Source organism: Centroberyx affinis, unplaced genomic scaffold (genome assembly GCF_046629955.1).
Source record: "Centroberyx affinis isolate AG114_WGS23_722 - 3 ecotype Tasmania unplaced genomic scaffold, CSIRO-AGI_Caff_v1 ptg001248l_1, whole genome shotgun sequence".
Lineage (NCBI taxonomy): Eukaryota > Metazoa > Chordata > Actinopteri > Beryciformes > Berycidae > Centroberyx > Centroberyx affinis.
Genome location: NW_027279759.1, coordinates 133545 through 147481, shown reverse-complemented (window position 1 = coordinate 147481; position 13937 = coordinate 133545). Strand labels below are relative to the sequence as shown.

General features: G+C 41.8%; 1 protein-coding gene across 1 annotated transcript in view; it reads left to right on the top strand.

Annotated features, from left to right (window-relative positions):
- Positions 1–8714: 8714 nt before the first annotated feature.
- Positions 8715–13937, top strand: part of frmpd2 (FERM and PDZ domain containing 2) — a 53772-nt gene continuing 48549 nt past the window's right edge. The window contains exons 1-7 of the mRNA XM_071524919.1: positions 8715–8835; positions 10052–10215; positions 11127–11192; positions 11294–11473; positions 12148–12223; positions 12317–12401; positions 13455–13608. Of these exons, the coding sequence (XP_071381020.1) occupies positions 8715–8835; positions 10052–10215; positions 11127–11192; positions 11294–11473; positions 12148–12223; positions 12317–12401; positions 13455–13608 (846 nt within the window). The remainder of the gene's footprint in view (positions 8836–10051; positions 10216–11126; positions 11193–11293; positions 11474–12147; positions 12224–12316; positions 12402–13454; positions 13609–13937) is intronic.

The window sequence follows — 13937 nt, the reverse complement described above, 5'->3', positions numbered from 1 at the left end:
GGATTGGTGGTTTGCTGTCCCATCTGCCGTTAACTCGCCCTGCTGAGCCAATTAAGTTCTTAAGGCCCGGGTCTAAAAATAGGAGAAAATGACAGAAAACAAAGTAACGACACGTCATTAGTTGTCGAGCGCGGAGGAAATGATATTATGGAGCTGATTTGCCTTTTCTGTGACGCCCAGTGATCTCATACGAGGAAATCACGGCGGATGGAAAAGCTGCGATGAGAGAAAGTGAGACCTGGAGGGAGCGAGAGGCCGGAGGAATGGAGGGAAACGCGTGAGAGGAAGGATTAAGGCCGAGAGGCGAGATCCCAGGGAACTGCAGAGGAATCGAATGAAATAAGGTAGGAAGCGTGAAGTGGTTTCATTAAGACTGTTCCTTTAAAGACAATGGGGGAAAATGTAACAGGTTTGTGTTTTGAATCTGCACATTACAGCACCTGTAGGCCTGGAGATGTGTTTTATCAGACCCTGCCCGCCCTGCTGTTAGGCCTCCTGCTGTAATACGCTTCAGATTCAGATTTTAGATTCAGATTCAGATGTTATTTACTCTAGACCACACATCGTGGTATGGAGTACAAACATCAATCAAAATGTACAATGGTAAACAACCAGAATAGATCTTTAGCACAAATTAAGTCATTCAAAGAGAGGCAGAACATTACTCAAAAATGCACCCAGTTTACACACTGTCCTTGGTTTATCTGTCTGCAATAATAATATAAGTTTAAACATAGATGTTCCTCTGCAATGTTCCTCTGCACTGGTGACATGATGTTGCAGCTCATCTCCTTCACTGTAAACACTGTAAATGTTTCTGCCACTGGATGCAGTGTGAGGGCAAGTGGCTCTGACTGAGTCCCACTGCTGTTAACTGTCATGTATTTTTTAACTAATAATATGGTAATAGGGGAAATTGGCACATTCTGCATGACTAGACTTTCTTGATTGATTGAATGAATGCAGGAAGGAAGGAAAGAGTAAATGAATGAATGGATGAAAACTGGTAATAGGTCATAGTGCCGTGTGTGTGTGTGTGTGTGTGTGTGTGTGTGTGTGTGTGTGTGTGTGTGTAAAGTAAAGTGGGGTTGAGGTCATGTATAAGTTTGACGTTCAGCCAAGCCCCATCATCTTCATGAGCTTCACTCCTTCAGTGTTTCAAAATGTGCAACTACTGAGTTGAAGTCCATGCAAAAAGCAAAAAGTCTGATGCAAATAAACCTTGTAAGACCTGTAACTCCATTTAGAACATTTAGTGGAAAACAAAACAGTTACTGACTAACAAGATTCATCAGTTGGCAAATCATTTTTCTTGGTCAAAAAACTGGACTTGAGTTTAATGATAGTGAAGTGAAGGGAAAACATAAAGGAGCATTTCAACTAAATGGACTGTATTATACATAAGAAACTATAGGAAAATCTAATGTTCTGTAAAAATCAACAAATATGACTGTAGCACAAATTAACTTTTAAGTATTTCAAGTATTTCAATTAACACCGTTTTCATTATTTCAAATATACAAATACACAAAATAGATCTCAAAACATATTTTCTTTTAGAATGGCGGCTCTTACACACTCTGGAGCTTGTATTTGTATACCTGTTAGTTTGCAGGTTTGAATCAAGGAAAGGGAATGAACACCGCTCCACCACTTCCCTCAGCAGCTGCCGCCCTTGAGCAAGGCACTTCACCCTCCAACAGAACAGCAGGACAGTGTGTCTGTCCCGTACGGAGGGTGTGTGAAGCAGGATGTTGCTCAAAAAACAGTCTAAATAAAAGTATTTTATTGCGTAGGCCCGAAGTTTTCTTTTGCTTTTCCCTAACTGAGTGAACATCTGTTTGTGGGCCCAGCTCGCCTCTGAAATGGCTGTCAGATGCTCCGTCTGCAGGGAGTGGCAGCGGTATTTATCATACTGATACAATAACTCATACTGGGTGAACAGCACAGCGATGCCAGGGGTTTTCATTATGTGGTGGGAATTTTTTTTTTTTTTTTTTTAGTATTTTATTTTTCAGTTTTTTCAAGATTCGTGAAGGTAAACACATACAAAACAGGCCCACAAAGAAACGGAAAAATACTAATAATGATAAATACAAAAAAGGGGGAAAAACAAAATAGGAAACACAAACAATAACCCGAACAGCTGCCAGATGATATACACAGCCTTTACACACTCATACCCCCCCACATTCACATGTCTATTGTACATTCACCGTTCCTCTTAAACAGTCTATAAATGGGCCCCATATTTCTGAAAATGTCTTGGCTGACTTGGACCTATGGAATCGGATTCTCTCCATCTGTATAATTACAATCATCTCGTTAAGCCATTTTTGAAAGCAGGGAGCGGAGGGAAAACATTTTTTTGAGGCAAGTTAGTGTTTATAAGGTTTTTTCCTATACAACTTAGTTTCTCTTCTGTTTTTTTTATCATGGTACTTTGTCAGTTTTTATCACTTTGCGTCTATGTTTAAAGGTGCTATGTGTAGCGTTTTTTAACATCTATATATGACTGTCAAATTTATTGTGATACCTTGGTATATTTACCGTAAACAAATGAGACCATAGTGGAGATGATTGGTCGCCTCTATCTCGCACCACTGGTATTGTTAGTGCTAGTTTTTCTCCACATTAAGACTACATTTCCTACAAGTCCCGTTGCTTCCTTCAGCTTTCTCTTCCCTGAAGAGGATCCACATGTTGGAAGTGATTTCTCCATCTTCCTTTCTTCCTCCTTCCACCATCTGCTGCCAGAAACTCTTTCAGCTTTAGCTCTGTTTGCTCTGGAAGAACAGAACCTCTTCCTGTTTTGTGCCGTAAAGCGATCCAGCAGATTTCCCTCCCCAGATCCACCAGGTGGAGAAACAACGGAGGATGCAGAGTAGAGGCTGGTAGAGGCTGACAGGCTTCTCAGTGAGGGTCTGGTTTGTTTACAGTAATCATACTAATGTCTCAAAATTAATGTGGTGATGATTTATTGATGTTATGTTAGCACCTTTAATCACTTTATTAATTACAGCTACCCAAAGCAACACACTGGAGCATTCAATACATCTAGCACGTTTATTGGACTGACATTTCAGCTATGTGTCTTCTTCAGAATGTCTTCTTCATTGCCTAATAATGATAATAATATTAATAATATATTTAAACCATTGAGACATATTGATGAGCCTCAGGTAATGATTGTTAATCAAAAGTTTGAGAAGCGCTGAGAAGAAGTGGCGGATTTGTTTCCACTTAGATCTAATTCCTCTAAACCCTCCTGTCTGTCTGAACTCTGACCTCTTCCTCTAAAGCTCCTGTCTGTCTGACCTCTGACCTCTGACCTCTCTCCTCTCTCCTCTAAACCCTCCTGTCTGTCTGATGCACCGCTCTGTGACACCCGGCCGCTTCACCTCATGCTGCTCCGCCCACTTTGCCGTCTTCCGGTTCGAACGCAGTCGTAATCGTCCTTCCAGGTTAAACACCGGTTAGCTTGTCTGCTTGCTCGTCAATATGGAAACAACAGAGATGGGGACTCGAGTCACATGACCTGGAGTCACAATTTGAATCGCTTGAGACTTGACTCGATGCATGAAGAGAAGACTTGAGACTGGACTTGGGTTCTGGTGACTTGAGTCTGACTTGTACTCTGATGACTTGAAAAGGTTTCTAAAGTCTTGACTTGAGATCTTGTGTTTGTGTAAATGACTTAGATTGAAAGTGATGAGATTTGTTCCAGCAGACGACTGAATTTAAATTCTGTTTTCTGAATTTGTATGGAATGATTGAATTTATTGAAGTTGAAACTGATTATAGAAATCAAACTCATGATGCTCTTACCAAGTTTTTGTCCTATTAAAACCATATTGCATTGAAAAGTCCTAGATATTTAGTTTTCTTTAAGATATTAAATTGATACTGGACTCTTGATTTGTTCTGACTTGACTTGCTGTTCTACATTTAGACTTGAAACTTGACTTGAGACTTGTGCCTCAAGACTTGAGACTGAGCAAAGTTGACTTGGTCACACCTCTGGGAATCAATGAATGAAATATGGGAACATACATCATCTATTGGACACCATAACTATACTGCATCCATCTACTGATTAATCACTTATTAATAGCAATATCTTACCTTACAGTTAAATTAATAGGAATATCTTGCTGCTGCAACACTGTAATTTCCCTTTGGGGATAAATAAAGTACTCTATCTATCTATCTATCTATCTATCTATCTATCTATCTATCTATCTATATATCTACTGTTACTGATGGGGTGAATGATGTACGAAAGTGGCCCAAAATAACCTACAGGGACATTTTCAATTAGTTAGTACTGTCCTCAGAAGCGTACACCACAAACAAAGCAGTTGTAATCTCAGCTCCGCTCTGAAACGGAAGTGAGATTACAAAATGGGGGAAGCGATGTTAAGATGTTGTTGTTAAGATATGAAATTTCTTCCCCTAGACATGACTCCATAAGCCATTTTCCTACTTGCCAACTTGCCCTCCAGTTAATAAACATCATGAATAACCCATAGAAGGAATTATTCTTTTTCATGGATAACTGGCCAATCGTGTCGTCACCTCCAGATGTTCCCAGCAGCTACAGTGGAGTTTGATATGAGAAAATGTTCCAGGATGTAAAACCTCAGCGGTAAACGTCAGGTTTTGCTGTCAGTCCCTCAGAACCAAAGAGCGAGGGCTTCTTTCTAGAGCCGCCATTTTGCACCGAGAGACGCTCGACAATCATACAGGGAGAAATCCATCGTAGAAGAGGAGAGAGACCAATTTCCCCACCCACAGGAGAGAGCAGGAGAGAGACCAGAATGCACTGCAGCAGAGAGACAGGTTGAGGTTTGAGTAAGGGACACAACTCTCACTTTTCTTGACTGGATAAACTCTCGCTCTGGAATCAAAATCGCTCTCTCCACCATAACCCACAGCTGAATGCAACAAGTTAACGCCCCGCTCTCTGGGGGTTTGTCAAAAGGCATTCTGGGAAATGTAGGAAATCACTAACTGAAGTAGAAGTAGAGGCAGACGAAGCAGGATGATTGAGACCCAGCATTCATGTGCTATTGGTCGTATTTATAGAATAAATCAGATTTCTGTTAAATTAAATAGGAACTTCCGACTTCAGATTTTGTCCACTTTATTCTGGCCGTAGCACAGTGATGATGCCTTGTCCTGGTGGCGCTAAGGTAGTGGTTCTCAACGTGGGGTCCGGGGACCACCAGGGGTCCTTGAGGGGGTTCCAGGGGGGTCCCCATCAAATTGATGAATGAATTGTTAAACTTCATCATTATTTAATTTACAAGAAGTTAACACAATTAGAGAATGTAGAAGAATGACTGTTCTGATCATAGTTTCTCTGTTATCTCTCTGCCTACAACACAGACAGTCATGGGATTCTGGACAAAATCATATCTGACAATAAAAATATTCTCAGATGTGGGTCCGAGAGACAAAATCTCATCAAATCCAACCCAGGACCTTTGTCACATGTCTTCCCCGTCTCTTTCCTCATCTTTCTTGATCTTTCCCGTCTCTCTCTCTCCTTTCATCTGTCTAAAAATCTTAGAGAAGTGCCTGACTGTCACACCCCGCTTTTATGTTTGAAAGGTCAGGTAGGATAGGCTAGGATGTCATTTTGGTGTTGCTCCTTTTCTTTTATTCTGGTTTTCATTTTTTTTGTTTGACGTCATTGTGGTTGTCAGTCATTTTTGGTTGGATGTTTCCACATCACGGTGGTTGGTGTGATTGGACGCCTTTTGTTTTGGTTACATCTTGTTTTATTTGTGATTTCCTTTTCCTTGGCATGGGGAGATATGTTTTTTTTCCAGTTGTAAGCATTTTTGTTTCATCATTTATTTTTTACCAGGTACTGGTATATTTTTTTTGTCCCACTACTATAATTGGAGAGCGGTTTGTGTGTTTGTGTGTCCCACCATGGAGGAGAGGAGACAAGATCAGCAGAGGAGAGGGGAGAGGAGAGGAGACAAGGAGAGGAGGAGAGGAGACAAGGAGAGGAGAGGAGAGAGGAGACAAGGAGAGGAGAGGGGAGAGGAGAGGAGACAAGGAGAGGAGGAGAGGAGACAAGGAGAGGAGAGGAGAGGAGAGGAGAGGAGAGGAGAGAGGAGACAAGGAGAGGAGAGGAGGAGAGAGGAGAGGAGACAAGGAGATGAGACGAGAGAGGAGAGGAAACAAGGAGAGGAGAGGAAAGGAGAAGAGACAAGGAGAAGAGAGGAGAGGAGAGAGGAGACAAGAGGAAGAGAGGGAGAGAGGAAAGGAGAGGAGAGGAGGAGGTTATAAATTCTAGTCACGTTAATCTCTCTCCTTGCTGCAGGATCTGTGGTGAGGTTTGATCCCAGACCTCCAGGCGATCTGGGCTCTGAAACACCAGAAAAACCTCTGGGTAGAGAGATAACACAAAGTACCAAAGTGAAAGGGAAAGAATCTGGGTAAAGATTTATTTTCCGGGTCCACAAGGTTCTTTCCAGGAAACTTCCTAAGAAATTAACAGTTCCAAATGTAATATATATAGTAATAAACAACAGTGAGCTAAGGTCATACTGAAAAACATGGGTCCTTAATTATACTTTGACTTGGTTCAGTTCCCTGAAAGCAGAACTTCCTGGGTTCAGATCCAGCCTGCGACGTTTGCTGCATGTCATCTGCCAATCTTTCCTGTCTATCTCTACTCTCAGCCATCAAATAAAGGCAAACATGCCCAAAAAAGAATCTTAAAAAAACTATACTTGGGCTAAATCTCTTTTATATTGCTGAGTTTACCACCAGATTACTTCACTTTAACTTTCAAACTTGAATTTTAAGAATACTGCTAGTATATTCCCTTCATCGCTCTGGAAGTGCATCAGCTAAAGGTGTGAAATGTAAATGCCTTGTTATTTGTTTTGCTTTGCACACAATTATTTAAGCATTTTGTATTACTGAGAAATGAGCGATAAATTGATGCATCATCCCCAACACACAGACCTGCTGCAGTGACAGTCACTCCTCCTCATCATGATTCCCTGTCACCTTGGTGAGAGTGGGGGGGGGGGGGGGGGGTAATCCTGCCGGCTCCCTGAAAACCAATTATGGAGCCGGTTGACAGGTCGAGAGAGAGAGAGAGAGAGAGAGAGAGAGAGAGAGAGAGAGAGAGAGAGAGAGAGAGAGAGATGGTGGAAGAGATTCTCCTGTATTGACCAGTATTAATGCCACTGATTGGCCACAGATCGCTGCAGCACCCTGAGCATGAGATGGGTGATCTCATTACAGCATGTTGGCAAAACAGTTTGTTTATTTTGCATCAACATTTCATTTCAATGTTTATTTGAATAGGGACATATACATAGACATAGAACATTTAAACAAAAATAGTCTGATGTCACATATCATAACATTTATAGCCTAAGCTAATTTGCAATGTTTGTCCCTAGATGGGCTTTTGTAAAAACACTGTTAAAAACAGATATACAATACAACAGAGATAGAATACACACACAAAAGAACATTGTCAACATAAGACAGATAGTACATAAAAAAGAAAGAAAGAAAGAAAGAAAGAACATAGCCTTGGTATAAGAAAAGAAAACAAGGAAATAAAGAAAGAAAGAGAGAGACTGGTTGCTCTTCAGAAACTGTTTTAGTCTGTATTTAAAATTATCCCAATTATGATCGTGTTTGAGATGTGTGGGTAATGAATTCCATATTTTAACCCCCTGTACAGAGAAAGCTTTCCCTTCTCGGTGGAGGCTGAACCCTCCTGACCTCAGGTCATCCACCTGCTCATGTGCACAGTGCAGTTTACACTCTCACAAAACTAGGTCAGGTACCTGAAGGGAGGTCCATGGTTGTGCCCTTGTTACCCTTCATATAAGGTTAAATTTTTTAAGGGTATATCCCAAATTGGATGAAGGAATTAGTAGAAATATCCTGAAAATTGCATAACTGTAAATCCATATGCTTATTGCTGGAATTCCTATTCCAACTAAATACTAAATAATAGTGTGAAACGTTGTTGTAATTTTTGGAATTCCTATAGAGAGCGTATTTGTTCAACTCACACCGATATCAGCTGATGGTGGTTCCTATGGCTACAGGCTCACTTGCTATAAACACACTGACACTCCGATATAAGCGGCATAGGTGGAGCCAATAGAGAGCCTAAGTCCCTCCCCTTCCGCTGTCTCCCATTGGACCTTATTTCGGAAAAAAATATGTACGGTAGTCAACGGCAAGAGACAAATAATTGTTTGATCCCGTTTTAATTGTGCCATGAATTACACATATGATGTTTTGTCAATTTAAAAGATAATTTTGCAAGTCAAGAAAGTCGCAATTGTGTTCCTTTGCAGTATATAATTCAATAAAAGTCAACACAAACATCTGACAGGTCAGATTAGATAGCATTACATTAAATATTTCTTTCTGTAGGTGGCCCTTAACTGGAAAACTCTACATAACATAACTGGGAAAGCAGATATTATACTATATATACTACTTTTACAATTTTGTACCAAAATGACTCTTTATTCTTTACTGTCTTCCTGTCTCAGTATTGGCTGAAACCCCCTAAGACATTTAGCACTGCCATCCATCACAATATTGACGGCTGATTCTGCAGCTGCATGTTTTTCTTCTGCATAAAACAATCTACTGACTTGGAGCTTTGTGCTTGTGCTTGTGTGTGTGTGTGTGTGTGTGTGTGTAACAGGATGGGTACGTTTGTGACCCTGGCAGAGGTGCTGGAGGCCCGGGGCTCACCGCTGGAGGAGGATGAGGTCTGGTGTCTGCTGCTCGCCACCACTGAGGCCTTACTGGACATCTCCAGCAAAGGTAACCAACCACTGACCAGGCTTCTTCCCTGTTCATTCACCAGATATTCACCTATTATTTGGCTATAGTAATGAATAATAAGTAAGGGATAATGTACAGCAAGCCGGTAATTATCGCAAAATAAGCCCTGACATAAGCCCATAGGTAGTTTTACATAGTTACGTTGTCTGCTGTTTGAAGCCAGCAGGGTCGTCCCATTATTTTCTGATTGTTGGTACAGTTCGGTTTCTGAACTGCTAAGCCCGGCTGTTTTGAGTCAGTCAGTTCCTTTCGCCTATGATTGCTGGAACAATTTGGTTTCTGAACTGTTAAGCCCGGCTGTTTTGGGCCAGAAGGTTCAGTGATTCCTATATTCTATGATTGCTGGAACAATTTAGTTTCTGAACTGCAGAGTGAGCTGTTTGAAGTCAGACGGGTCAGTCGTCCCATATTTTTGGTCGTTGGTACAGTTTGGTGTCTGAACTGTTAAACAGTCATGCTTTGAGCCAGTTGATTCAGCAGTTGCTTTTCTATGATTGTTGGAACAATTTGGTTTCTGAACTGGTGCCTGGGCTGTTTCAAGGGGGAGCGTATCTATGTTCCCAGGGTCCTATGTTCCCAAGGTCCTATGTTACCAGAGTCTTATGTTCCCCAGCTCTATATAGCACATAATGGGAACCTGAAAAAGATGTTCCCCAGCTCTGTATTAGCTTAATATAGTTAGTTAGGGTTAGGGTTAGGGTTAAAGATAGGACCCTGGGAACGGACCCTGGGAGAGCACATATGTAGAACTGGGGAACATAGGACCCTGGGAACATAGGACCTTTTGTCATGTTCCCATTATGTGCCATATAAATCTGGGGAACATAGGACCCTGGGAACATAGATACGCTCCCGAACGTTTATTAATTGCTTAATGCTGAGCTTGAAACACATTGCTTATGCTGCATATCTTAGCCTTATTGTTTTGTGCCAACAAAGCAATTAATAAACTCTCACCATCTGCATTGAAATAGCTTCCAGTCTTTTTTATTTTGTTTGCTGCGGGCCTTTTGGGAGCCCATCGTTTTCCCTACTGTTCTCTAGTGAGGACCTAATTCAACAAAATATCTTTCCTCTACTATCCAAGGCAGCTTTCTACATACACGCTGACCCAAAATAGCAACAAGTGAAAGTTACATCAGATCCTTTGCATTGGTAGACAGTCTCACTGATATCTGTTATGCTCTCTGTTCAGGTCCAGGGAACATGTGCAGTGTGCTGAGCCCCGGCTCGGTGCTGCTGTCAGCCAGTGGGAATCTGGCCTTCAAGAGCTGTGCCCGATACGAAGATGTGGCCTCCTTCACGGCTCCTGAGGTCCAGCAGGGTCACGCCGCCTCGACCAGGACGGCAGCCGAGAAGGTTGGAAAAATATGACTTGAGGACCAGTCGAATTTGAGTGAAACTTTTTTTTAGCTGCAGATCATCATAGCTATGAAAAATGGAGGATCCAGTCTGTAAAACAACATTTTTATCAACCAATGAGCAGGTTACCTACCATCAGTTTTAATTTTGTGCTGTCAACCATTGTGGAAATCCCTTTTTGCATGAGAGTAATATTACCAGGGGATGTTAAGTGATTTGTGATAATTGCAGAGCTCTTTGGTTATTTTCCAGCACAAATTTTCTACCATATTTTGGGAAAGATGGAGAGAGACTTGAAAGTCTCTTGATGGTACTAACCCTGTGAAAATCAAACTCTCAGTTATTTCAGCTGCTAACTTTTTAGATATGTGACTTCTTCTTCTCCTAGAAGCACAATTCTTATCTTCCTTCTGTGATGATCAATAAAGACAGTAGTAGAATCAATAGAGGAAGGTTTAAAATGCTTTTTGGGGGGGGAACTTCCTTCTATAAGCCTCGAGGGGTTTTCTAAATCTCACCCGCACAATTGCCTTCTTCTCTTTTGTTGTTGTGTTTTTGCTGTTTTATTGTGCAAAATAAATAAATTCAGGACCTTGTATTTTGGTCCTGTCTTCTCCACATAAATTTCTTAGGTCCTGTCTCCATCATTTTGTTAATCTGTTTGTTGTTGTATTTTTGTATATCTGAAAATCTGAAAATAAAGTTTATAAAAAAAAAAACGCTTTGCTAAATCAGGAAATTACCAATTGTGAAATCTCGATAGTTCTGTGCAAATAGGGCTCAAGACGAAGTGTCACTTAATTTCAAGTGTTTGATATCTCATTTTGGAACAAACTGGTCTTTCACTAACAACCTTAACCAATAGTAGAGGCATGTATCTTAAATATTTTCTGTCTTCTGTCCACCAGATGGTTGTGTACTCTCTGGGGATGACGCTCTACTGGTGCGTTGATTATCAGCTGCCTCAAAACCAGGTACTTTTCTTCCCTGTCCTTTATCTCATGTTCAGATCACTCAGTCTTGTGTTTGTGTCAGTGTTTCACGCCTCTGTCTTTCCGTCCCCCGTCTCCTCCAGCCGGTGCAGCTGAGTGGCGATCTGGACGGTTTGTTGCTCAGTATGTGTGAAGACACGGTGCTGCGGCGGACCGACCTGCTGACGGTGCTGGAGACCTGCGAGCTTCACCACAAGGCCGCCATGCTGCCTCCTGCTGAGCGGCTGGTCAGGCAGCTGGTGGAGGACGTCTTCAGAGACTCGGTGAGGGGACGGGGGCTCAGGCGGTGGCTTGGTTTGGTTTGGTTTGGTTTGGTTTGACTGGGTTTGGTTTGGCTTGGTTTGGTTAGGTTAGCTTAGGGTAGGTTTGGTTTGCTTTGCTTTGCTTTGGGTTGGGTTTTGGATTGGTTTAGTTTGGTTAAATTTGGTTTGGTTGGGTTAGGTTGTGTTCAATCTCTGAACCCATCGTCTATCGGTCTGACGACGATTAGACTTTGGGGGGGGTTAGGGTTAGGGTTAGGGTTTTAGGTCCAGACGAAATGTCGTCCGGACCTAAAACACCTACAAAAAGTATTGACGTTTGTGTATTGTGTGGAGAAACGTTCGACTCTCGCATCTCAAGCTGCTAATCGGACTGTAAACAATGACCGGCTCATGGAAGAGGAAGTCTTGGCCCGGATGTCCGCTGGCTCCACCGGAAACCCCCAAATATTGGCCGTCGCCCCCAGAGTCTAATCGTCGTCAGACCGATAGACGATGGGTTCCAAGATTGGGTTAGGTTAGGTTAGGTTAGGTCAATTTCTTATCTGTAGGCAATGTAATCTGAAAGTAATATATAGTAATATCAGAAATTAGTTTGTGTTAATGTGTATAACACTATAACTACTGATATCCAGACTTCCTGCTTGTTTCCTTGAGCTCCAGTTATCTCTTTGCAGGTTGACCATGTGTCCATGGCTGAAAACGGATCCAAACTCACAGACCGCAGCCAGATGATCAGGGAGAGATTACACAGTAAGAAACCAAAGTTTTGAAACAGACGTTAAATGTCAACCGATAATTTTGTCAGATAGAAGTAAGACCCAAATAAACATTTTTTTCTAGGAGGCTCTGTCAGCAACTCAACCTGGGCGCCGAGGAGGAAGTTCTCCAGAACTTTCTCAGGAGCGTCTTATCCATCAGAGCCCACCGGGTAAGAAGAAACAGATCACACACCTGATAACAGCTGTTTCTGTGAAGCACTGTCTCCCTGCTTTGCCACAGACCTGACCATAAACCATGCAAAGAAATATAAAGTGGGCAGGGAAGACAAAAAAATCCCAGAAGAGATTATGAAAACGTCTTACCCCAAAGCTGCTATATATTTGCTTATACCAAGGTCTGGATGAATACTCAATTCTGATTGGCTGCAGGGTGTCCATTAATTCCTGATAATGGGTACCTACTAAATAGTTCCAGTGAAACTGTCTGTTCACCGTTCTAAATTAATGCGCTGGCTACGTAGTATCAGCCTGTATCTAAAATGAGTAACCATAGCAACAGGGACGACATGCGGCCGACAGTACACACGGCCTATCATTTGTTCGTGAAAACCATTTGTCAACCGTACGCAATGTTACTGACTTTGAATGTTGCTAGCATAACGTTAGCTTTCTGGCTCATAGCTGAGCCAAAGGGTTCTATGAGCTGAGCGGACTAGAAATATCTCCTGCTGCCAAGTCGTATCTAAGGTTCGTCCTATTTACTGGAGTAGTGAACAATGTTTCCATTGCATAAGAACCTTATGGGATGGTAATGATTGTTCCAGGTATTAGCCTAACCCTCAGGTGTTACCAGGGAAACTGAGTTATGGCTTGTGAAAAACTTTAGATTTTGATTACAAAACGCATGAAAATATAAATTAATGGTCTTCATTTTTTTTTTCTTTGGCAAGTGACCATGGTATGAGCGGGATAATGCCCTTCGAGGTGTCCATAATCAGGAATTAATGGACAATGGGGAGGCCAGAACCTCCGTTGCCTCCGCGGAGTCCATTAATTCCTGATAATGGACACCTCGTCGGGCATTATCCCTTATTTATTTGTGATGTGAATCTAGGTACAATATGTGAGCAACCAAGCAATTCAACCAGGAGCCCTGAAAGACCGAGACATATTTAAAGTCTGTTTGATCTGCCAGCCATCATTTCATGAGTGACAGATCACGCTTCCCATCAATCTGAGAACTAAAAACCTATTTTTCCCAGGATTCCCCCGGGCGTTCGGCAGAGGGAGAGCTACAGCAGCTGGCAGCAGATTCCTCGCAGCCCCTGCAGTCCGTACATGGACAGTCGCCATGCCAACCCACGATCCCTCACACACCTCGAGTCCACCATGAGCCTGAATGATAAGAGACCCAAGGTGAGCCGGAATATTATTATGTTACCTATGTTATATGCTGTGTTATGTGATAGCATATTACATATTGATGCTAAAAAGAAATGTTGTGAAAGTGAATCAAGTCACTCCAGTGGTAGACATTGTAAAAACCCCCCATCATGCACTTCTCCTGCATCCATTCTGCATTGGTACAATTCTTCCTTGAATGCTCCACACTAAAGGCAAATTGGTATATTGTAAAACAAAACTCTTGTGTTTCTCAACCAAGTAATAATAATAATAATAATAACTTTATTTATATAGCACCTTTAAAAACAGAGTTTTCAAAGTGCTTTGACAGACAAAATAAA